Source organism: Dicentrarchus labrax, unplaced genomic scaffold (genome assembly GCF_905237075.1).
Source record: "Dicentrarchus labrax unplaced genomic scaffold, dlabrax2021, whole genome shotgun sequence".
In the NCBI taxonomy this organism is placed as follows: domain Eukaryota; kingdom Metazoa; phylum Chordata; class Actinopteri; family Moronidae; genus Dicentrarchus; species Dicentrarchus labrax.
Genome location: NW_026136719.1, coordinates 8,487,185 through 8,512,290, shown reverse-complemented (window position 1 = coordinate 8,512,290; position 25,106 = coordinate 8,487,185). Strand labels below are relative to the sequence as shown.

Sequence of the window (25,106 nt, the reverse complement as noted above, 5' to 3'; positions counted from 1 at the left end):
CGACAATTGACAGAGGAGTGTCACTGATTGAGATCTGAACAGTCCCACATTTGGCTGCTCTGATTGTAGGTCTATCCGATTGCATCCATTGCAGATCAAACAGTCAAACTAGGCAGTGCTGGTCAAGTATTAATTTAATGTTTTCAAAACAAAAGCTGACCAAGCACTGCCCCAATTTGCATGTGCCGCTCAGCGCTATAGGTTTTGTTACTCTTATTGGTTGTAGATCTATCCAATTGCATCCAGAGGCATTTTGGTCTGCACCTGGTAATAAAACCACTTAGAAATAAAAAATGAAGTGAGAGGTTCCAGACTGGTTCGCATTTGTGAATTAGTAAAGCATGTGTCATGTTGAATCAAGTCTTTCAGGTGCTTTTTGTCATTTGAGTGCAATGCACCAGTCATGACATTTTGGAGCAAAATCTATACCCTGTCCTTTGAAATTGTAAATAACAGTCATTTAGGGTCAATTCTCATCAGGGTAATGGGTAATTACAGTCATGTTTCACACCAGTAAGTTCAGACAGTCAATACTGGTGCAAGTCAAAAGGCACAGAGGAGGTGTGGTAGGTATGTGACCTAATCTGCATCAAATTTGTCAGAAAGGTGAGATCATTGTAGTGTAAATAGAGGCAGATTGTTTATACTGAGCAGCTTTACACGGGTCCGAGATATAGAGTCTGTAAAAATGATTGGACCCACCACATAAAAAGAACACAGCTATCACCTCAAAGGCTTTCCTCCATATACACTCAAGGCAGCAAGATCCCAAAGGGTATTGATTTTGGAGGCGCTGAAGGACTGTGCGCCTGACATGGCTGAGCCACTGTAGCTTTAACACTGCGAGGAAATCACAGCATGGATGAACATGAAGGAATCAATCCCTTTGCCTGGACTTTGATTATAGTTCTCATCCTGAAGCCCTGCTAAGGCATCAATCTCTGCTAAACTGGGATATCAGCACTACTGGTCATGTCAAGACATAACATAAATAACATATATATGCAATGGGGACCTCTGGAGTGGGTTATATAAATTTTCATAATGCGTGCAATCTGCATTTAGACTTTAGTGGCTAATAAAAGCTAGTGTTCTTCAGATGTATTAAAGTCATACTTAAATATTACAACATAAATCTCAGCTCTCTTGCGACTAATTGTAACGCTATTACTGTGGAACTGCTCTGCTGCAATAAAACAAGCTGAAAACATGAAAATACTTCACGAAAAGCATAACCCTGTGGAGGTCTCTTCTGGTCGCTGGAGAAGTCGGTATCCTGCAGGTTTTTGTTCCCCCCTGAAGGTGTCGGTTAGATACAGACCAGCTGTGGGTCATTAACTCTCACGGTACAAAAACTGTAATGGAACTAAAACCTGCAGGACACCCGTCCACCACGAGTAGAATTGAGAGGTCTTAAAGGACCACTTCACTGAGGTTTATCTCTCTTGTGATAGACGGACATGATAATATACACCATTACATGTGTCGGTACTATCTGTATCTCATAGGCTTGCACAGGGAAAGCAGTAGCAAGAGAAAATACTGTACAGCTTTCCTGGCTTCAAATTCTTCGTGTTATCTGGTGATGAGAAATGAGAAGTCTTGAGGCCAAAAATGAATCTTTTTTGCTATTGCTCAGCCAGTGACTACAAGATCAGGGTAAGGATTTCAGGGATGAAAGCAGCCTACAACATACAGAGAGTATTACGTTTGATCGTTTATATATAGGAATGTCACATTATGTCATGCAAAGTGGTGAAAATTACTGCAATGATGAGGTGCTACATTTTGAGGTTGTATAACAATTTTACTTTCGACTTCTCCTCCACAACAATTTCAGAGGGAAATACTTTTTTTTTTTTTTTTTTTTAGAGGTTCTCTTGGCAGAAATTAAATATAATATGCATAACTGTGTTTTCATTAGTGACAATAACAATTGTTTTTGTTACTTTAGAATGAGCCATTTATATCTAAAGAAGCCTTCCACAGAGGCTGCCATGTTAAACCGTTTCAACAGTAGTCCACAATGAGCAAATAAAACACTTGGATAGATAGGGCCGTACACATTTTTCACACGGTTTGCAACCACTGTAGTTTCTCCTTCATTGGAAGGAAGGTGAGAACAAAGCGAGGGAGTTGCAATCTCAAACTACACTGCTATATGCCACTAAATCCTACACAGTGGGGCTTTTAATTAGAGTTTCAAATAAAGGACTTTTGGTTATAATGACATTTTTATTGTGGTATTGGTACTTTTACCTAAGTAGAAGATCTGAGTGCTTCGTCCACCACTGACAGTAAATAGCGATAAGTTTGAAAATCATAAGAATGTTGTTGGACAGCAGTTTAGTAAAATGTAAAGCTTTTTGCTCTGTAAAAAAACTGTTTATAGTCCCATTTTGTTTCCTTTTATTCTGATCTCCTATAAATCTTTCCTGCAGTTATACTGCTGGAAGTCACTGGTGCAAACAGAATAATGTATTTCAGTTTGAATAATGACAATCCAGGAAAAACATATTGAGTCTGTTTTGGTCCTTTTGTAATGGGATCTGAGTCTTTGTTTATAATAATTTATCACAGTGAGACACTGAGCTCACACCAGCCCAAAACGACCCCAACTTAAATTTTAGATTCTAGCTGAGATATACTGTATCCAAGGCCATTTACACAAACCTTAGTTTAAAGACAAACTACCATTAAACAGAAGAGCAGATGCAAATGTTTTTCCACTGCCTGGCTTGTCTGTCACATAAACAGTCTTGTTAGGCAACAGCCTTTCAAAGTAATTTGGAACAAATTATGCTGTTTTCTATTTTACGTCTCAAACAATTTTTTTTAATGCCGAGCAGAAGACCTGTTGGCAACCAGCTGTTTAGATGTTATTATTATTATTATTAACACGACTGGGAAGTTGCATCTGTCCTTTTAAATGAATTATGTTTCATCAAGGAACCAACAGCTTCAGAGCGATTCCACTGCACTTGTCTTAATTGGCACGCTGTTATTGCTTTTATCATCATTAGCCTTTCTACAGTTTACAAATGGATCGTCATCATTTACAGTTATTTTCGGCAACCCATTTGATAATAGTAAGCCATTCAATGCAGCAATTTGAAATTCCTCAAGCTAATTCAACAGCTTTCATGTTGTATATTATAACACCAAAATGCAGTCTTCTACCATCAAATGATCCCATTGAGTCTGGATATTGCCTGTGGTCTAAAGAAGAGGAGTCATATTTCTTATTAAGAACAGATTAATGGGGAAATATTCAGAGAGCCACAGGGGATGGATCTGTTTGTTTTCCAAGTGCTGGTGAGTATCCGTTTCTCATTCTTAACGATGTCCCTTTGCTCTCTGGTGTGATTTCATGGTCTCAAAGAAACACCGAAGAACAAAGCAGAGCAAAGGGCCATTTAGAGACAGGGAGTTAAATTATAAAAAGGAGAGAAAGCAAAGAATATGATGGTTCAACACGGAAGGCAACCCATGGCATCTGTAGATATAAGAGGCTCATTCTACGGTAACACAACAATTCTTATTATTAGGTTGTTATACATGCATATTATATTCAATTTCTACCAATAGATCCTTGCAAATTCTCTTTAGTCAAAACACTTAATGTTATGGTGCAAGTTTAATTAGCCATCAGAGATTGACAAACAAAATATCCATACATAGCAGAGCAATGCATTCAAAAACCTTTTATAGCAACTTCAAATCAAATGTCCTATAATTTTCCCAGTTGGAAAGATAAGCAAGCCAACCATGCGTGTATAAGCAAGATTAAGAATTGGGATGCCATCTTCATGTGCCAGAGCCGGAAAAATTGCAACACCAAAATGCCTGAAATGGCCACAATTGTGGAATAGGTAGACACAACTGTATGAGCTGTTGCTAGTATATAGGGAAAAATAATCCCTCCTACAGAAATCAGCAACCATGTATGTCAAACTAAAAAATTAGGTGCAAATGCGACGGTGGTTCAGTTTAATTATCTGGCTCCTCTGCTTGATGTGCAGATAATAAGTATTTGTGAGCAACCCACTTACTAGCACTTTTCCATAAGAGCTCAACTAAGTGATCATTTGTTAAGGTCTGTCAGAATGGATTCATGGTCTGCCTGCTTGTTTTGGATTTCATCTGCCTTCTACTGGCCAAGAATCGATTAATGCAGGTCTAAGTAGGAAAAACATAATCCAATAAGAAGGTTAGAGTGCCTGTGGCAGTATGAATCTGCTGTAGAACTCTTGACCAGATGCTGAATCTAAATTTTTTAGAGTTTCTCAGCTGACCCTTAACTCCCAACACTGTAGAAGGAAAATGTTTTCTTTTAAGGACCAACAGCAGGTCAAGAAATTTCACTAAAAGACAAAATGGCACATTTATTAAGTATTAAAACTTGGCTTTTGCCATTTTTTTTTTGGTAAATCTACTTCTGTAACTGTGGTGCATATTAACATTTGACTGTGACTGGGGTAGAACCTTGTTTCTAAAAGTCTTTCCTCACTTGACTGAACTGTACACTTGACATTAATGGCTTGTTAATGGATTTCATCACCCCTAAAAGCTTAAACTTCCTCAATCCACAGTGGAACATATTTCTTCAGTTTAAATAAACACCCAAAAGTCCCCCAAAATTGGAGTTACCTGAAATTTTTACACAACATAGAGCATTAAATTCAGACAATGAAGTCTGACAGAACAATAGAAATTGATTTCAGACGGTTGTTTAAGAGCACCTCTTCAAAAGAGCATGAGTGAGTCAAAGACACTGTGGGCTTTATGCTGTTACCTACTCAGTCTCTCACCTTCCAGTGTTGCCATGCTTAGTGATTCATTCATGCAGGTGCTGCCAAAAAGACCTCAGGGGCGACTGGCAGCTCTGTTCGATGCCAGTCTTGTGAACTAGCAACGCTCACATCCACTGTCAAGTAAATACCTGAAATACACAGAGGACATGTAGCCATGATGTCTTTGAAAAACAACATCTCTACTTTTAAAATCTGTTTTGACCCTTTGAGATGGTCTCAAGCTTTCTCACTCTCAAAAAAACAATAGAGCAACACCAGCAGCTCTGTGAGACTGTACTTAAACACAGTGGGGCTTTGAGCTGAAAGCGAACGTCAGCATGCCAGCATGCTCACAATGTAAACATGCTGATGTAGCAGCAGGTATAATGCTTGTTTACCACATTCACCGTTTTAGGTTTATATGTTAGTATGCTTGTTTCCTGTATCTCTATATCGTCATATCTGATAAAGGTGAAAATGTCCCCGATAAAAAAACAAACCCTTCTGCCATATCCTGCAATTTTCATTTTACCAGTGATGTCATTATATGGAATTGTTCATAAATCATAAATCGGCTTAGAAACCATTAAAAAAAAACTTAGCAATCATCAAATGTTTTTATTTTCTTCAGCAATTCAGTGAGAGCCACCCTCCCCTTCTAAGTGCAAAGGAGAAACTATGGTGGCCACGAAATGCACAAAAAATGAGAATGACCCTAGTGTCAGTGTGTGGTTTGTATCTTTTGGGCTACTGTGGACACATGGCAGTTCAACATAGCAGACTCGATGGAAGATGACCCTCAACATCTGTAGATGTAAAAGGCTCATTCTAAGTAACAAGTCTTATTTCCAGGTGAATATACGTTAACAAAAACATACCTATGAATATTATAGATCCTCCTAAATACACTGGGCCATTAGCTGCTAACACTTTTTAACATTTTCAGTTTGCAAAAATTTAAAAATAAAATGAAGAAGAAAGGTAATTGGCTCCATGGCAACATTATACTTCCACTTTACATCCCCCAAATTAGGGGAACTGTAGAGCATGACTATCCTCAAAATTTAAGCAAGACAAAGAATAATAATAGAAGTGACAAAATCTAATAATACTCACTTTTTGTATCTAGAAGTAGCACTGTGGATATCTGTACCACATTTAATAGATCCAAAGAGAAGTTTCTGGGATACAGTCGAGACCAAAGTGGTGGACAGAAAGACAGAGAAAAAGTTTACCACTATTGTTCTCCAAAATACAGCACAGAGTTGGTGTGTGCAGATGGATTTGTCTAGAGACATCATTTGATAATCTATTGCCATTTAACTGAGATCCTTTTGTGACCCTGTTGAACATTATACCATTGTCTCTCAAAATATGTCACCCCTCCCTGGTTCAGACAGTCACTCCCATGTGTGAAAGTCAGCCATGTTCTAGCGGAGTAGCTGATGGATGAGCTCGTAACTGTTTTAAGCACTCACATGGGCCCACAGGAATAAGATGTATCACCCATCAAGCAGCTCATCCCAGCTGCCATAGAGAGGAGGGGTGGGTGGGGATTGGTGAGGAATAAAATGTGGCTCTTTTAACAAATTTAAAAGTGGATAGAGGAAAACTGTATATCACCTCTCCCAGTCTGTCCTACTTGCTATGATTGTCCGACCTCCTCATCTCTCTCTGCTCTCCTGACCTGTCAGTTAGAAATATCGAGGCTGAACGATCTACAGCTCTTCGATCGTCCTTACTTCGCCAACTCCTTCTCCTTGACAGTCTGTGGCCATTTCGTTCTTTTCTTACTTTTTCCTTTCACTGCCTCACACACTCTGGTTTCTGCTGCCTCTACCCTTCCCTTTAATTTACACTTAATTCTCTCTTCACAGACAGGTGCCTATTATTCCCCTGTGGCCTTTTCCTGCTCACTGATAAATGGTGTATTAAATAACTCAGTTGGCCTCTCTCTTCCCATTGTGTCTCCACAGTTCTTCATCCTCCTCCTGCTCATCTTCTTCCTGGAGATTCTGTCCATCATGCTTTTCTTCATCTATCAAGACGAGGTAAGACACCCTGATTGCTCTCATTGTGGTATATCCTGTGATTTTCTCCAGCTGAGCAAGATAATAAGTGGCTGTGGAAAAGCTCTTCATATGTCATGCAGATTGCTGATGTTTCAGATAGAAGCTGGTATGTAAAAGGATGAGTCTCAGCAGCAAGGTTGTTCATACAGAGAAAGTTCATACAAGCTGTGTTTGTTTGTTGGTTAAGAAAAGAGCATGTCAGCTGACATTCTGCATAAATGATGGTTTAATTAATGAAACTGAAATGATATTTCTTTGGTTGACACACTCACATCTATCTCTGGGCTCCAAGACTGGGAAAAAAAACACACTGTCCACAATTCCCTTTCCTTGTTAATAAACCTTAATATATCTTAGCTCATCCATTTTGGATGACTTTCCCAGTAAATAAACAAGTCAGCCAGGAGAAAAGAAGCGGATGAGCTATCCCTCTCCTAATATGAATTTGTAATCCCTTCACATTTTCAGCTAAGGTTTTAATAATGCATTGAAAGAGCATGTTAAAGTCCCTTTATCTTAATCTTAATAAAGGGTTTAAGGGCTGGATTTTGGATTTGTTGGGATATCTTAACAATATGTACAACATATTATTGTTGTGTGGCATTGCAAATACTAAACCCTGGAGACTCGTTTGTAAGCAGTGACAGTGTGTCTTTTATTCTGCCAAAATATCTATCAAACACATAATAACAAACCTAATCTTGACAATGGGTATTATTGTGAGATTAGTTTGACCACTGGAGGGATTAAATCCGGAAAAATGTCTCGGTTGATGCTATGAATGACTCAAAAGTTTGAAAATATGGTCCGGGTGCCTTCTAAAAACATTGCCTTAAAAGTCTTGAAAATTCTATATATGTTATCTTGTAATGTAGAACAGCTGTTACTACAGTCTGAGGACTGCTCCGACTATTCACATAATCACTTAAAGGCACAATTAAATTCTTAACAAACAAAAGGGCCTGAACATTTTGTAATAATATAATCAAAAGTCCAAAGCATGTTTTGCTGTGTTTTAATCAAATTACTAGTTAAATTAAATTACAGGCAACATGGCAAGCAGTAAAAATGAGAACAGCAGTGAACAAATGACTGCTTTTGTATAATTTCATGGTTGATCCTTCATCAATTAGCAATTAAATTACCATTTCAAATTTGGTAGAGCATTCAGGGCTGCAACTAGTGTTTGTTTTCATTGTAGACTGACTGATGAATTGTTCAGACCATAAAATGCTGATAACATTTTCATAGAGCACAAGGTGACATCTTTAAATTGCTTGGTTTGTTCAACCAACAGACTCAAAACACAAAGATTTTTAGTATACAATATATAAAATAGAGCATAACAGCAAATCCACACATTTGAGAAGATGGAGCCTGAGAATATTTGAGCATTTCTGCTTAAATAATTACTACAATGATTAATCGATTATCAAAAGTGTTGGCGATTATTTCTCTCCTGATGGACTGATTGACTTGACTTCATCCCGATACAGGACTTGAGTATCTTAGATGAAATAATAAGATTTACGAACAAATTCTGCAGGTGCTCTCATTTTTTTTAGTGTACAGTATATTGGACACCCCCTAAAGGCACTGAATGCGACTGCTGACGGCTGGAGAGGAGAGAGGACTTCACTTTAGAGCCCCATCATAAATCATTGGCAATTACTCAACCACTTGTGTTACATTATTTATGTGCAGGGACAGAGAGCATTATCCCCAAAGATTTAGGACAAGGCTAACCCAGCCGCTCATTTTGGTAAATAACACCCAACTTTGATATTTCCCCATGTTTCTGTCTGAATTATACTTGCGACCATAGACCTTGAACCTGCACATACTTTGTACTGGCTTTTATCTCTTTGTTATTGTAATTCTGGCATGATTATATGATTGCTTAATGTGTTGTATTTCCATCTCAGTTTGTCTTTGTTGGTGTAACCCAATGAGTATTTCTGTAGTGGCACGTTCTTCTGGGCTTTCAGCCAATCAGCACTGCTTGGTTTAGCTCTTAATGAATGTTGTCTTCTGTCACGCCTCACCTTTCTCTTAGGAACTGTGTTCCCTTATGTTCAGTGCACCCCATTATTCAGCCTCTGAATAATTCAGTTTTGTCTACCCAGGAGGCGATTAGCGACAAAGAGTAAAAAGTTAGTGATGGTATAGATGTTCTGCAGAACCGTTGCACCAAGGGGAATCACTCACAGTAAAGAATGGGCAGCCATTGCAAGAACTGCCATTGATATTTTTAAAACAGCATGGGACTTGTTTACTTTGTAAATGGCTAAACGTGATCACTGCTGGAAAACTGAAGAAAAGTTGTACAGTATAAATATCACAAGGCACATCTAACAACATGGGTTACTTAATTATTTGGCAGCAAAGGGACTTTTTTAGCTTTTGCACAGTAACTAAAAATTCACTGAGGTATTATGTTTTCGTTAGGTAGTGTGCATGGTCCCTTACTACAAAGAGTGTTGTAGATCAAAATAATAGGAACCATTCTGAGGCTACAGTTTATTTGTGTTGAATGAAATTATCCACTTGTTTAAAACGTGCACTAGCAACAATCACTCCCAAAACTACTCATGATTATTTTATAAACTACGCCCCTATGGTTAAGGTCTGGTTTTTTTAACCAACTTAACCACTCGGCTAAGATCACTGTCATTGGCGATAAGTGAAGACAAGATTTGAAACCCTTAATCGGATGTTTAAATCATGCTTTCCACATCCGACCATTATCCTTATATAAGAATAAGAAAGACATATCCTAATTTTCAGCTGCTTGAAAAAAGAAGTCTTTGCTGTCATTATTCTTAGGAGAGCAGTGTCCACATCCCATGCAAACAAACTGATTGATGGACAGGCGGATACTACACTACTGATATTAAGTCTTGTTTTGGAAATCCACACTAGCGTCAATTGGATCAATACAAAACAATAAAAGAATCTGTTTCATTGTACTGTTATTATTTCATCAAAGATTGCTGGAATTGTCTCCACAAAAACTGTTTCCTGTGATGTTAGATCATGTTGTGGGCTTAAAAACACCTCTTAGTGAATGCACTCTTTGGTGCTCTGCTGCTGATGTTTGCGCCACACAAAAGTGGAATGATTGAGGAAAATCATTTGGAGCTATTTCTCAAGCATTTGATACAGGAATTAACTGAGAATAGTGAAAAGAAAGGCTTAATGCTTGACAATCTTTTGATGGTGATGAAAATGTATTCTACGTGTCTTATTAATGATGCACCACGTAAACCATGGTACTACCTTGCTCTCTCGAAGATGATAGTACATTAGCTGCTTTAAATAATAAAATAGTGATGGGAATTCCAGCTTTTTTGAGTAAGTCAGTTCATTTGGCTCGGCTCAGCAATAAGAGTCGGCTTTTTATTTGGTTCCACTTCTGGTTTTTATAATTCAGGCTAATGTGTAGTAATGTTTTGAACTATGATTGGTATGTGTACTCATATTATCACTTAAATTTGTCAATATAATTACGCTAAACCATAAGAATACCATAATTTTACATTATGCTTGGTATAAAAACCTAAAATAATGTAACGTGTCACAATGCTTGGGTCTGTAGCAGTCTCTCATTCTTTTGTACTTGTCTTTTAATTTCCTTTTTTCCCCCAATTCATTTTAACTGAATATCAGAATTCCTCTGGGTTGACTGGAGGATCATTTGGATCACCTGTTTCACAGCGTGTGGGGACTGACTCCTAAACAATGATTGAGAGCAGCTTGGTGCATTCCCCTCTTGGCCAATCAGGCGGTGACAGAACCCATTCTGTAGGGCATAACAGAGATGGAGAACTGCACACCTAGGACATTCTGATCCTTCCTCAACTTAGTGCATATCTCCCTTTAGTCTCTTGTTTTCTGACTAAAAGTGATGATGAGGATTCTGAAACTGAAATCTGAGTGAATGTAAAAGAACCCCTTTCCACTTAGTTACCTGCATCGGGGCAGATTTTAGTGCCATTGGTGCAAGTTTATGTTATTACCAAAGTGACCTTTTTTGATTGCATTGAACAAAGGCCATCCTCATTCTGCCATACCTGACCAGGGTCTACGGGTGGAAAATAGCAACTTGCTAAAAACCCGGTGCAATGCATCTCTCCTTGTTATATACAGGGTTAATGTTTTATTGTGCACTGTCCCTGTTCAAACAAAAGAAATAATAATAATAATTCTGTCTTATATTCATATAAAAAACCCCATCTCCCAACGTTCACTTGAAGGAGCTGTGTCATAGAGGTGACTGGTTCACGAATGACACATCGCTATGACTGACAGTGATTGTGGCTCTGGTATTATCGGACCAACCCCACTATTACTTCTAACTCCAGGTGTAGAGGTTATTATGACATGAAATGCAATTTAAAGCAAACACAAAATATTTAAAACCCTTTAAACATGAGTCAAACTGTATTTTAGTGTTGCTTTGGCTCCATTATTAAAGTGGTTAAAATATAGTTTAAACAGTTGTTTTTTTTTTTTTTCAAATAAATACCTGGGGTTATTTATTATTTGCGAAAATGTAGTCTTAATATGGCATATATAAACTTCCTCTGTGGGGAAAAAACATTCAGACCAGCGAAAACTGGCCAGTGCTTCTTTCTGTACACAAATATTTTTGGACCCACATTTCATGAGATCCTTGTCAGTATTACTTTGATTTTATCCTCTAGAGTGTCCCACAGTTTTTAGAGCTCTAGTTTATTTCTGATTATTAGGACCTGCTGCTTTTCACATCCTCCATCACCATGGTAACTCCCTGGAAGCAGTCCTGCAGTTGGAGTACAAGTCGGTGCCATTCCTCCAGTGTGCAAAGCCTTCCAGATGCCACAACTTAAACAGAGTGAAGCAGTGGCTGCATGTTGATGAACTCCATCCAAGGCTTCAGGGATGGTCACGCTCAGTGGTCCAGTTTATTACACCTGCTTTAGACGTGATAAAAAGCTCTGTTACGCAGCTGGAAGCTACTTCAAACAGCTCACAGATCTTCCATGCAGCTGAAACGGGCGCCGTTTGTTTCACTTTGTTGATTCCTAAGGATGATGAAAAGGTCCTATGAGGTTAACTTCAGTGGAGCCACTGTGTCAAAGTGAATAAAATGAGTTTGACTAAGCGGGGTGATATTGAAAATTGATGTATGGCTGTTTTATACCATCCCCGCTGTAGTTTACAATCTAGTCTGCATGGCTTTATTTATCCCCTCAAGGGAAAATATCCCCAGACAAAAATAAACAGAGCACTAACAATAGCACACCATCAGCAATGTTTTGGTTTAGGATTGTATGTACTGAATACTAACATTTTTGACAGTACATTTGTCAGGTAATTTTTTTTTTTTTTTTTTTTTACTTGGAATCAAATGTTTTTTATATAGTGTATTGCTATTTTTGCTTGAAGCAGTTACAAGAAACTTTCATTTTGTTAGCCCTGTACCATATTTTTTTTTTTTTTTTTTCAAACACAGCTCTTTGCAGGGTGCATAGTGATGAGGTATGTAAGATTAATAACTGTAATGTGACGATAGTGAAAGAAGAAACTTTGTTTTGGTACCGTTCATACACCTAGCTTACGTGTAAGCCTACAACTAACTATCAACTATTCCGAGTAATGTTACGTCTTCATTAAAGCAAGCCAACAGAAGATATAGCTCGGTAGCAAGGCCAGTGTATAATACTACATCATCAAAAACTCTTCCTGCTTCCTTTTTTAACTGGCTAACATAACATTAATATATTATAATATAGTCTTTTTATAGTTTTTTTTGCTGTGTCTGTGATGGTCTTGTTTGCTTATATAGGTCATAAAGAGTCATACATTGAGACCAGTAAAAAACTCCTTGTAGTACTTTTTTTTTTTTTTAGGATTTGAATACCCTTCCACTACTAGTACTTATGGAAGTACTTAGAGTAGTAGACAAGTAAATTAAGTTACTCTTCAAACAGCCTGCAGGGATATTGAAAGGTCTCAGCACAAGTAATGGAGTGAACACTTGAATGAAACCAACCAAATGAAAATGCTGACATTCAATAGATACAAAGCAAGTGATAGAAATTATAAGCCATCCTTGCTCTAGCTCCTTGATACGTTGCCCCTGAGGTACATATAAAGCTGTTATGCAACTATATTAATAGGACTTGGAGTCTGTTTATATAAATGATCCAAAACCAGATCAATAGCTGAAAAACTGTGCTTGCATACACTGATTTAGAAGGCTTATTACATCAGAATCCTTTATATTGTAACAGATGTATAAACAGTGCCTTCTTTGTACAGTATAATTGCAATAGTTTTATCCATCCCCAGTTGAAATGAAACCAATTATCAATATTTGTGTTGGGTGCTCAGACATAGACACACACTCAGTTCAGACTGTGCTGTGTGAGCAGTTGAGAAGACATCAATCAGATATATCTCTGAACACTTTGATTTAAGATTCAAATCCAATACTCGTTTGACAACAGCAGTGATATACAGCAGACTTCTGCATCTACTAGGATCTTTGACTTCAAACACTGTTTGCAATAAAGACCCTGTAGCTAAAAGGTTTCATTTTGACATTGATGGGTTAAAATTAAAGGAAAAAAGGCTGCCCTCAGACACTCTTAAACTGCTCCATGTCATCAGTCAGTGATGTTCACTGCAGTTGTCATACACATTTTTTATTGTACTGAATTCACCTCAACTTGCTTCTGCTAAAGTTAGTGATTTCCTGCACTCACAGGAAAGGCGTTTGACAACCGTCTGGCTCTAGGTGTGAAAAGTGAATTTTACATTTAGACTGAGGAATGAAAAGACAAATTACCATATGAGTGAGCGTTTATAGTTGAGAGCTGTGACCTTTACATAAAAAGCAACACGTCTTATAGTTGTGTTGTAATATAATCTATTCAGGGTACTCTGAGCGGGAAAATTGGTGTCTGTCTTTGTTACGATACATTTCTCTTTTTTGGTTTGAACACTGTTAGAATAGGGCAAGTCTGAAAAGAAGATCCTTGTCTTGAAATCTGAGGCATTGGCACTTTCCTAATAGGAATATTTTCTAGAACTACAATCCCATCTTCATGACAAACTGGAAAACGCCATGTGTTATCATGCAAAAGGATAGAAAGGCTACCAAAGCTGGTGTGAGATTGTTTATTTAACCACAAACTTCTGTCAAAATCGACTTTGAAGTTAAACTTCATGATGTTGTTAAACCGAATGAATCATTTAAGGCTCTATTGAAAATATAATATATAAATGAGATAATCCAATAATGAGAACGTAAAATACTAAACAACAAAATGGGCCCAGAAATGCAACCCCCATGGTTGTTTCTGTTTTTAAGTGGTGCACGTGGATTAACATAACCTAATTTCAGTGTGTAACTACAGTGTGACCGCTAGGATCATTTGCGTTCTCACCACTACAGGACATGTTGTTAGTTATTGGGTCAATGCAGCATGAGCTATTTCCTCTGCTGCTCAGTGGTTGATGGTTAAACGAGGTGCCTGTCACGGGGCAGCTGTGAAGGTGATTTCCTATTTGCTTGTGTGCTTTGGGACGAGTCAAGGTGAGGTAATGCTGCTGTAAAAAGGAAGTCATGAAGAGCTATGGTCAGGTTGGATCCCCAAAAGACCTCATCCACAAACCCAAAGGGCACTGCAGCTGTTAAAATGAATCATGACTATTACTACATCTACAACAGCAGACATAGTGGCCACGTATTTTTTTTCTGATGGTGTCATTTATAAAACTTAGAAATATGCCTGCTATTAAAAATCAGTAATACTTTATTGACCGCCTTTGTAAGGGCACATCTTCAAGTGTTAATGAAAGTAGTTGTCAACTTTTTCTGTGAAGCCTCTCTAAGTGATGTATACACATCTTTATGTATTATTTGAATATGAAATATACATGATTTATTTATTATATTCATCAACTATTATAAATGTATAATGTACAAAATTATAAATATTTCTTCACTCTCTCTGACAACTGAGAAAACTCCATCCGTTGATGTGGCTGAAGGTTGTGGGAAATGTATAGTAGGTGGACCTCGAATTAAGAATGTTTTGTCAAACTAATATTTCTGTGGTCAGAACTTAACGTTCAAGGTCAATGTGTCTTCACACGCCACATTTATAAACAGTCTGTAACCGTCTATAAATGTGTGGCATACAAATGGAGGATTTGTTGCTTTTATTGGATAGTGACAGGTGAAGAGTCAGACAGAAAACAGGGAGAGAAAGAGTGATGCAACAAAGGTCGCTAGATGTAACCATTCAGCTGCCAAGGCACTCCAGCATGAATCCTCAAGTCAGTTTTATTAATATGGTCCAATATCACAAATTTGCCTCAAGGGGCAATTGTGATTTTTATTAAAATGTCTCAAGTATTAGACTGATTCCCATGGAATTTGGTTCACACATTCATGTCTCACAGGATTAATTGTAATCCCTTGGTGATCCCTTAACTTTTCCTCTAGCACTGTCATCAGGTCCAAAGCAAAGCTAATGAAACGCCCATCATCCAGCCAACCCTAGATGTTCAGCTAACAGAGTACACATGTAAACATTTTACCTGCTAAACATCAGCATGTTATGCACATGCATTGCATGCATTGTCAATGTGAGCATGTTAGCATGCTGATAATGGCATTTAACTCAAAGCCTTGCAGAGCAGCTAGCTTGTTTTATAATCGACTATAAAGATTTGTTCTGTTTTTCTCTTCTACTGTGTTATAATTTATTCATGAACTGTGCAGACACCCAAATATGGTTCATATACGTTTTAACTGTTAAACACTTAAAATGTCCTTTTATATCTGCTTACAACAGTGTGTTATAAATAAATAAATAAATAAAGTGTTTATATATTTCTTAGTTAAAGTAAAGTGTTACTGAATAATCTTAAGTGATCTTTCATGCTTATCTGAACAGGGACCTGCTCTCATAAGAACAGTCTGTTCTGCTGTGTAAACCTTGTTTTATCCTGTTGGATGTGTTTGAAACTAAAATCCAGTTTTTGCAGTGAGAAGATGTCTCATGGTAAATTCTATTGACATGCATCATTTCTCCTGAGAACCAGGGTCTGTTTCTGCTGTCAGTCCCACTCACACATCAACTCTTTGCCTTGTTGCACTGACTAAACATGTTAAATTGTGAAATAGCTTAGTAGAGTAGAAATAGTAGAGAGAAATAGAAAAAGTATCCACTTGTGAACACACTATAACTGCAACCACTCATGCAGTAAAGCAAACTACAAGTATCATATCTAAAGCTTTAGACATACGACACGTGAGACCCACGGAAATCCCATTTTAAGCTTGATGGCTCCATTTTTCCACATCATTACTGTTCCAGCATCAGCCGTCAAAACATTTTAGCTTGTCAAGATATCAAAATGCAGCACCCCTGTCTGAATATATTTCAAGCCTGAGAAACTTTCATTTCATGTAGACTGAAGAAATGCAATTATATAAACACCCCTGGCTAATCACATTGCTAAAATACACCCACGTCAGGCCAATGTTAATATGAGAGACAAATTGAGATGATCAGCAAACAGACAACATATTTGTTGGTGGAGACTTGGCATATAAGTGACATGGGAATGTGCAGTTAGTGCTGCAGCTAATGTTGAGGAATTGCAGAGACGGTAATTATAAATAATTTAAATTGCAATCTGGCTAAGATCCCAATATTATGAAGGAACACAGCGAAGCTTTTGCAGGAGGAAGTAAACTGGAATGTGAAACCACTCCTAGAAATACATTTTAATAAACATAAAACATTACGTCAACCCGATACAGGGAGAAACTGAACTCAAATTAGTTATGCTTTATTACAGCATGCAAATTATAGTATTGTTTATTACATTAGGATTTGATGTTTAAATAATAGGTCATGTGTCAACAAAAAGGTTTCATGTTTCTACATCCCCGGGGAACGTACACCATGTTGTATACAGCATCAAAGAACTGCAAAGACAGGTTGTTATTATCAAATGTTCCCTTTTTTGCTCAGTGGGGTTTCCCTTGTGGATTGAAATGTAAAACTTGAATGGATATGGAAGTTAATAAACTGTCAATACCAGATGGTCAAATCTCCGCCCATTGGTGCCATAAATTATTCACAGAACCAGAATATTGCTGAATATTGGATATGAGTCAAAGCGTTCTACGTGACTCAGTAGATTTAAATTGAATTTCACCCCTATAGTAGGACAATGTTGATATTGCTATGAAATTAGTTTTGGTATCATTTATTTATCAAATCATGATATACATTCCTTGGGAAATTACAATGGCATTTAAAGCAGTTACATCAAACTTTCGTTTTGTTGATTGTGGTGTCCCCTGTGGACAAAAGCAGTAGTACCTCCACAACATTTGTTTGATTTCAAAGGGAATCCAACTGAATCTGAACCAGTGGCAGGCATTAAGTAAAAACTATACAGAAATGGCAAATATTCTTGTTTATGGTCTTATGTAGGTCATATGGTGGCATCGGTGATAAATTCAGACTTTTTCCTGACTAAAAACCCCTTGTAGTGTGAGAGAAAAATACTTTTCTAGGATTATAAAGAATATCTGCCATAACCCCTGACTCATATTTAGAGTAGCCTGGACCCTCACCAGTTGGCTGTGAGGACTTTTAAAAATTCTTTTTAGATAAGGTCGAAAATATCAGACTGAATATCTCTCCTTCTGATAAGGCTATCATCATTCTGCCCAAGTGTCCAGCATTCGATATTTTTCTGCTCATTTCCCATCTCAAACTTGATATAATCATTTTTGGAGTTGTGTCTAAGTTTACATGTCAAAACTGCCCACTTAAACAGTAATAATAAAATAATTAACACAAACAGTGAAAGTTTGTGCCACAAGTTTATTGCACAGGGTTTTTACCTAAAACTATGTGTCTGGAATTCATAAATTCCACCTTTCAGTGGAAGCGAATACATTTTTCCTGTGAACGAGACAAGCTTTTGTCCAGGTCGAGTTGGATATTCTGGTGCCTTTTATTTCCCTTTGCTTGTCCTGCTCCTCCTTGAGTATTTGGTCGCTTTCAAGACGTTTGTTAGATCTAAACTTTATGTTCTTGGTTTGTGCAATTTCTTTACAAGTGGCGTTTGGGTTACAGATTGGAAAAGATTTTATGTGGTTATTTAGCTGAAGAGAATAACATATTGCACGCTGTCTTGGTTTGTCTGGTGCATGAATAATAAAACAGCACTATTTGAGGGGTTGAAATCCAAAGAGGGCTCCTTGCAAAGGCTGAAAACCCACTCACAGCACTGTCAAACATTAGCCACAGGTGAACGTTCACTGTGTTGCAGCATCTGTCAAGTCTTCACGACAATAGACAGAGGAGGGCACTAATACTGACAGTTTGGGAGTTCGACTCCTGCTGGAAAAATCACAATAGATATAAAGTTTATATTTTTAGCTTTGGATAAAATTAGTTCACCATTTGGTCTGTGTTTGGAAAAATTTAAATTGTTCAATCTGACCAGTTAGATGTGCTGAGGTTGAAAATACTGCTAAATACATTTTGCCAGATGTAAATTAGTTTTGGCAAATTTGTACAGCTTATGCCACTCAATCAGTTCCAGAAGTCACACAAAACAATTCTCTTTCAAGACTTTTAATTATGTTGGAAAAAGAAATACATCACTGTGAATGAAAAGCTGACAATCATGAGTTCTGTTCAGTTTCCCATTAGCTCCTAACTTTTGGAGTTCAGCTTTAAAACAAGATAAGCTAATGTTTTCGGGGGTCTGTTCAAGATTGTAGCTACCACAGAACACCAGGGTAATTTCAGGGACGATACTGTGTTTGAGAGTTTTAGTGACAAGAGAGGGTGTTGATATTCTACAATTACAAATACATTTCACATGGTGATTCTGATATTTTAATATAAATAACTTCTTATATTGGACGGGGGGGTAATAAATACATTTTGTATCATTTATATTCTAAGAGGCTTTGAAATAGAGTATTGTGTAGAGAGATCAAATCTATCCAGAAAATCTATTCAACAGTTAAATTAAAATATAAAAACTAGAAAAATGGGACATTTTATTGACTTTTTGGTGGCTAATCAAAAACCTCTAGTTGTGGAATTAAAAACATGACCTCAGCATCTATTCCATCCTGGCTGTAGTAGCCTTTGTTTGTTTCTCTTCTAAATAAATAATTCAGCAAATAAACTGCCTTGTTGTCAGGAGCCTTCTGTTAATCACAATCCAGTCAAGCCAGCTGACGAGCAAGAGAGAGACCAACTGCTAACTGTAGTTGTTAAAATTGAAGTAAAATAGTTTGGTTTTAGATATTTACATCTAAAATTGCTCCCTTCTTTACAACTTATATTTTATTTTAACAATGTTTACTTCAAGAAACAACAAATCAAAGCCTGCGAGTGGCGTCAACTCTAGTCAGCCACTACACTCAGATGGATTATTCCTTGCACTACAGCATATAAACTCGAGACAACATCCACTCCCTTAACAGTAAGACCTTTGTCCGCTGAACAATGCTGTCTTGGACCCACAAGCGGTGGTGGTGGTGGCAACCATTACTGTATTTCGCCCGGCTCTCTTCTGCTGTCTTCTGGTTGTCCTCCCCATCTCCAGGATACAGGCCCCATCCCTACACAGCTGTTGCAGTTGTCAGCAGCAGCAGCATCCTCCAGGTCCTCATGTCTGATCTTGCAATTCCTCAAAGCGTTTTCATCCGATCATTGGAGTGCTTCTTCAGCCCTCCAGCTGAGCGTCGACCATGATGTAACTGGCCATATAACACTCTGCGGGATAGCCAACACGGGGGCATCCTTATTACATGCCCCAGCCACTGCAGCTGGCACTGGGTGATCATGACCACAATGCTTCTGCAGTTGGTCTTTACAAGTCTTTCAGTGAGACACACACACACACTCACACCAGGTAATTTCCAGGAGGTGCTGGAGGCAGTTTATGTGGACGTGCTTAATTCACCATACACTGCTCACTCTTTCGCTTCCATGCCTGCTGCCACACCGCTCACCTGAAAACTATGCTGCTGTGCATACAGCCTTTCAAAAGTCTTACCTTTACTCAAGTGTCCACCTGAAGGCTCTGAGTCAATGTTCCCCCAGGAAGGAAGTCATTATCTTTTTATCATAACTCCCCACTCCCTGCTTGCAGCTTCCTTGTGTGGAGTGACAAGTTCAAAGACTAAACACCTAGTATCAATGCTGTGCATATACTAAATTTACATATTAATCCAGTTGGATTTCTACATAACAATGATGGAAAAGTGGTAGATAAAAAAAGAAGTGATGAAACTTCAGAAAACGAATCAAAATAAAAAATCTACCATAATGTGTAAAAGACAGACTGAAGGCATCAGATATCAGTTTTAGAAAAATACATGCATTGTTGTCAATAGCTGAGACGAAAGCTTTCAAAAGTATTTCGGTTATGTGTAAAAACAGCTTCATACATCACTTCAGAACATTTTTGGTGCATCAACATGGACATCAAGCCATGAAAACAACAGGATCTCTCTGTTGAATTTCAGGTTTCAATAAACAAGGAAAACCTCTAATCACAATGAAAGTTCCTGTTGAACCTCTGAGATAATGAGCCTTGACCGCGTGTTACTGCCCAACATCTTGTCTAAAATCCTTCAGCTTAGTACTACCTTGATTAAGGCTCTTCAAGTCTCATCCTTTCTAGCCAAGATTCTGCTAGTTCACTGCTTTCCCCGTTAGTGGCATTGATTGCCTACTCACATGGTTTGCCAAGTGTTAATCAGGAACTGATTAGAAGCAGAGGATGGAAATTGTAATTGATTTGCCCCAGCTAAGGATTGAGATTAGTCACTTAAAGGGGAATGCCACACAATTTAAATTATTTAGGCATGTTATTGCTGTGCCCTAGGACAGAATTACAAGTCAGACAGAAGCCTTGAATTTGTGACTCGGTTGCCCCATTCATTATCTGAGGAGCTCTGCCAGAATTCACATCTCACTTTACAAATTTAAGGGTTTGTTCTTGAGTTTATAGCTTTAGAGAAGAGTTGTCTAAATTCACAAGTATTGACTGATCTGTCCTGAGGCACAGGAATAACATATGTGGATTCTTCAGAAGGGTGGCGTTCTGTATAACTCCTTTTCGAAATGCAGTGCAACACTTCCAAAGATTTAAGCTCATATCCCAAGGCAGCGGAAATACAGCATAGCAAGTCATGTCTGCAGTCAAAATAAATGCCCTTGAAAAACCTTGACTTTGGTCTAAATTGGGTCAGAGTCCAGGGAACGTAATCTGGGCTCCCTCAGAAGAAGGATAAAATGAAAGTATTTGCAGGAAACCAGCCCTTGCCAATGAGCGTGGGCACTCAATAGTTGAGGAATGCAGAAACCCATTGGGACATTCAGAAAATACAGACACGACTCGGTGACAAATCACTCAAGTTGAAATGACTTAAACATGACTTTTCTAAATCTTAAACATTTAATACAACCTTGATTTGGGACTTTCCTGCAGTATACAGCCACCAGTGTCACAGTGATGTATGCAAACTTCAAGGCAGAAATTGAATCAATAATGTAAAAATCCTCCTTTTTTAGAATCTGTAACATTGTTGGAGATGAAGTACGACATTTTTTATGCAGTTTGGTGTCTTGTAGTGAAATAATGTGTCCACCGGAAAACCGCAGGGATTATGATCACAGGTCTTTCCCGTTTTTTTTTTAAAGCCTTTATCAACTTTTCTGTATCTCTGCTTCAGTCTTCCTCCTACATTTATGACACAGGTAATGGATATCCACTGTTTAGAAAAAGAGAGTAAATTGAGCTATTTCCTCTCATTATTTCCTCTTCCCTGAAATCCCTTTCTTGTGTTTCTTTCAGACTTAATATCCTTTCTCCTGGGTTGTCACAGATGGAAAGCTCCCTTTCTTTGCCTGCTATACTGTCAGTACCAGAGTCATAACCTCTTCATTTGCCCCACAGTATATCTGCTTTTACATTTTCCGCCCTTCATTGTCTTCTGGCTCATCCCCTCCCTCTTTTCCCCTGTCTACGTTTTTTCTGCGCCCACTCTCTTCCCCACCTCCATCTCTCATCTCCTTTTTAAATCCACATCTCTGTCTCATCTCTTCTTGTCTACCCTCTCCTCTTCTCCCCTCACCATATACATCTCTTATCTCTCCTTGTATCCCTGCCATATAAATAATTGATGGCCCATCTTTGACTCGCCTGGTGTAGTTAAAGGGCGACCAAAGTCCCGAGGACAACATCAATACTGAACTAAAAGTACGGCTGTGGCTTATGCACAGTCTGCTTGCTGTTCTTTCACAGGAGACACTCTTTACTAATGACCTGCTTAGATTTGAATAAAAAGTATTTTTATTTTTTTATTTGCACAACTTCAGAAGACTTATGTCTTTATCCAGTCCACTCAAATGGGACATAAGGGCTGCCTGCTAGATTCTTACATCAGTTTGGAGATAGCTTGCATGTTGCCTTGTGCCAGAGTAGTGATGTCATGCAGTAGCTTATAGTACGATTTAGAAATCAGATCAACAGTTTCTTTATTGTTGCAAGAAATTACATTCTTTGTTGTCTTGTCAAGAATTCTCTTTCATCTCTTTCTCTTTGAGGCATCAAAAATGATGATGTAATATATTATAATGTTTTAAAGATCCTATTGCAACATCTAATTTTGACTGAGCGGTGTGATTGGCTTCGAGGGATCCCACCTATGATATTATGCAGTAAAAAGTTGGATGTGCAGTAAGTGTAATAAAAATGTGTATGTGGCTGAAAATTGCTGTGCACAATATACACCGATCGGCCATAATATGGGGCTACATACCATTATGACCACCAGGGTCATAATGGTATGTAGCCCCATATGCAACAAACTGCGATGCACTGTGTGTTCTGACATCTTTCTATCAGGACCAGCATTGACTTTTTCAGGAATTTAAGCTACAGTGGCTCGTCTGTTGGGTGACCATGGCTCATTGATGCACATTGGGAGCGATGGTCCGCCCATGTGATCCAATCCATGACCCTATTGCTTGTTCACTGCTCTTCCTACCTTGGACCACTTTTGATAGATACTGACCTCTGCAGACCGGGAACACCCCACAAGAGCTGCAGTTTTGGAGATGCTCTGACCCAGTCGTCTAGCCATCATAATTTGTCCCTTGTCAAAGTCGCTCAAATCCTCAGGCTTCCCATTTTTCATCAACACATCCACTTGAGGACAAAATGTTCACTTGCCACCTAATACATCCCACCCACTGACCAGGTGCCATGATAATGAGATAATCGAATGATATACAATTGTATTGCGGATAAGTTTAGCGTGCTGAATCAGGATAATTGTAAATACCTTCACATGAGAATTTTTTTATTTATTTTTTTTTGAAGCTACAGTGACCAAAACTGTTTTTTGTACCAGGTTTATTTCTGCTTTAAAGTTGGGCATTTTATTATAGGACTGTATGGACATTGACTCACTTCTGTACCTAGCCTCAAGTGGCTGTTTGAGGAACTGCAACTTTTTGTTACTCCCATGTTGGCTTCATTTGCCAGGTTGAGGTTCTTGGGTGTTTTTATTGCTATAAAAATATTACAGTAGCTTATACTGATTTTTTTTATATAATACTTGCCAACTAAAAAGCTTTACTTTTGCTATTTTAGTCAGTGTTTCACTGATATAAGAGGAAAAACAAGAAGTCTCACTTGTCTTGTGCGGATGCATTGGATGTTTTCATTGATCAAGTACCTCACAATTTCTGGAGGCTAAAACTCTGTCTCTTTGATATTTTTATGTTGTCTCCCATGGCAACCCACGACAGACCAAGTATTGACAAGGGTTCAGAAGTTCATAATGGCGTGTTATTGTTTAGTAAATGGCAAAGCATAGAACTGATAAGCATCTGGGATGTTTGCTTGTCAAGTACAAAGTCCATTTCAAACTATAAGATTGCTTCTTTACTTTTTGTTTTTTTTAGAAAAGAATCTCTGCAAGGATACAAGTGTCATGTTGGCATTCTGGGATTTGATATACAGTCACCACACCCCCACAAAATTGCGCCTGGCAGTTTTATTGAGCAAATTTTCACAGTGTTGTTTTGAGTGAAAATATGAAACTGTCACCATGGTTTGTTGCATTAAACATGTTCTGCTGTTAAATCACATTTATGAAAACAAAAACATAAAAAAACAGACTGTTTTTAGATGAGACAAGTGAAAGTTAGATCCTAACCCGTTCATATTAATTCAGTCTTTTTTTTTCTTTTCGGAGTAACTTTGTCTTTTTGTCTTGTTTCATCTGCTTTATTTGTTGGTTAGGTGATGATCCGTTTTTTGTTTTACATTTAGCAGTCTGACATGGTGATATCTGTTCTAGTATTAGAATACAGCGCATGTGCAAATTATAGTGAATGAAATATAAGCTGAAGACCTGGTTCATCTTGCCCCAGGGCCTAGGAAGCATTTTACCCCACAGCCACTAGTTTAACAAAAAGCTTCACACAACAGACCTGCAGGCATGTTAATGACCTTTAATAAATATGTAAAACACCCTTAAATACCAATACTTGCACATAGATAGTATGGTTTACTGTGCTAAAATCACCTGTTGAAAGAAAAAACATTTCTCAACATCGATCTATTACCATTTTCTTCTCACAGATTTCAGGGAAAGAACGCGTCCTCTTAAATCTGTGACTTTAATTTTATGAACTGTTGCCTTATAAGGGAATCCAGACATGGCTCAACTCACTTAACATTGCAGAGACACACCAGCATCACTCATAAATCATGAAAAATCTGTGATTTTTTTGTTTTTATGCGAAAGTGACTCACATTTCCAAATTAACTCATAACGAGCTACAAAAGCTAGTCAATGTAGATGTAAAAAGAACTAATTATTATGTATCCCATGGAGTTTTCTTGTGAACAGATAAAAAATAAGAAAGAAAGTCTTCTTCTTTCTCACTTTTTTTATGGCACACTCTGCAGTTGTTGGTTAGTGAAATGGTGTGAAATGTTTGGCAGAAATGGGTTAAAGGCCCAGTGTGTAACATTTAGAGGATATATTGGCAGAAATGGAATATAATATTCATAGGTATGTTTTCATTAGTGTATAATCACCTGAATATAGGAATCGTTATGTTTTCTGTACCTTACAATCATATCTACGGATGCCACAGGTTGCCTCCCA

General features: G+C 37.9%; 1 protein-coding gene across 4 annotated transcripts in view; it reads left to right on the top strand.

Moving 5' to 3' along the window:
- tspan4a (tetraspanin 4a) overlaps positions 1-25,106 on the top strand; it is a 118,652-nt gene that overhangs the window by 75,989 nt on the left and 17,557 nt on the right. For all 4 annotated transcript variants that reach the window (XM_051380210.1, XM_051380211.1, XM_051380208.1 and 1 more), the window contains one exon: positions 6,770-6,844. In XM_051380210.1, the coding sequence (XP_051236170.1) occupies positions 6,770-6,844 (75 nt within the window). The remainder of the gene's footprint in view (positions 1-6,769; positions 6,845-25,106) is intronic.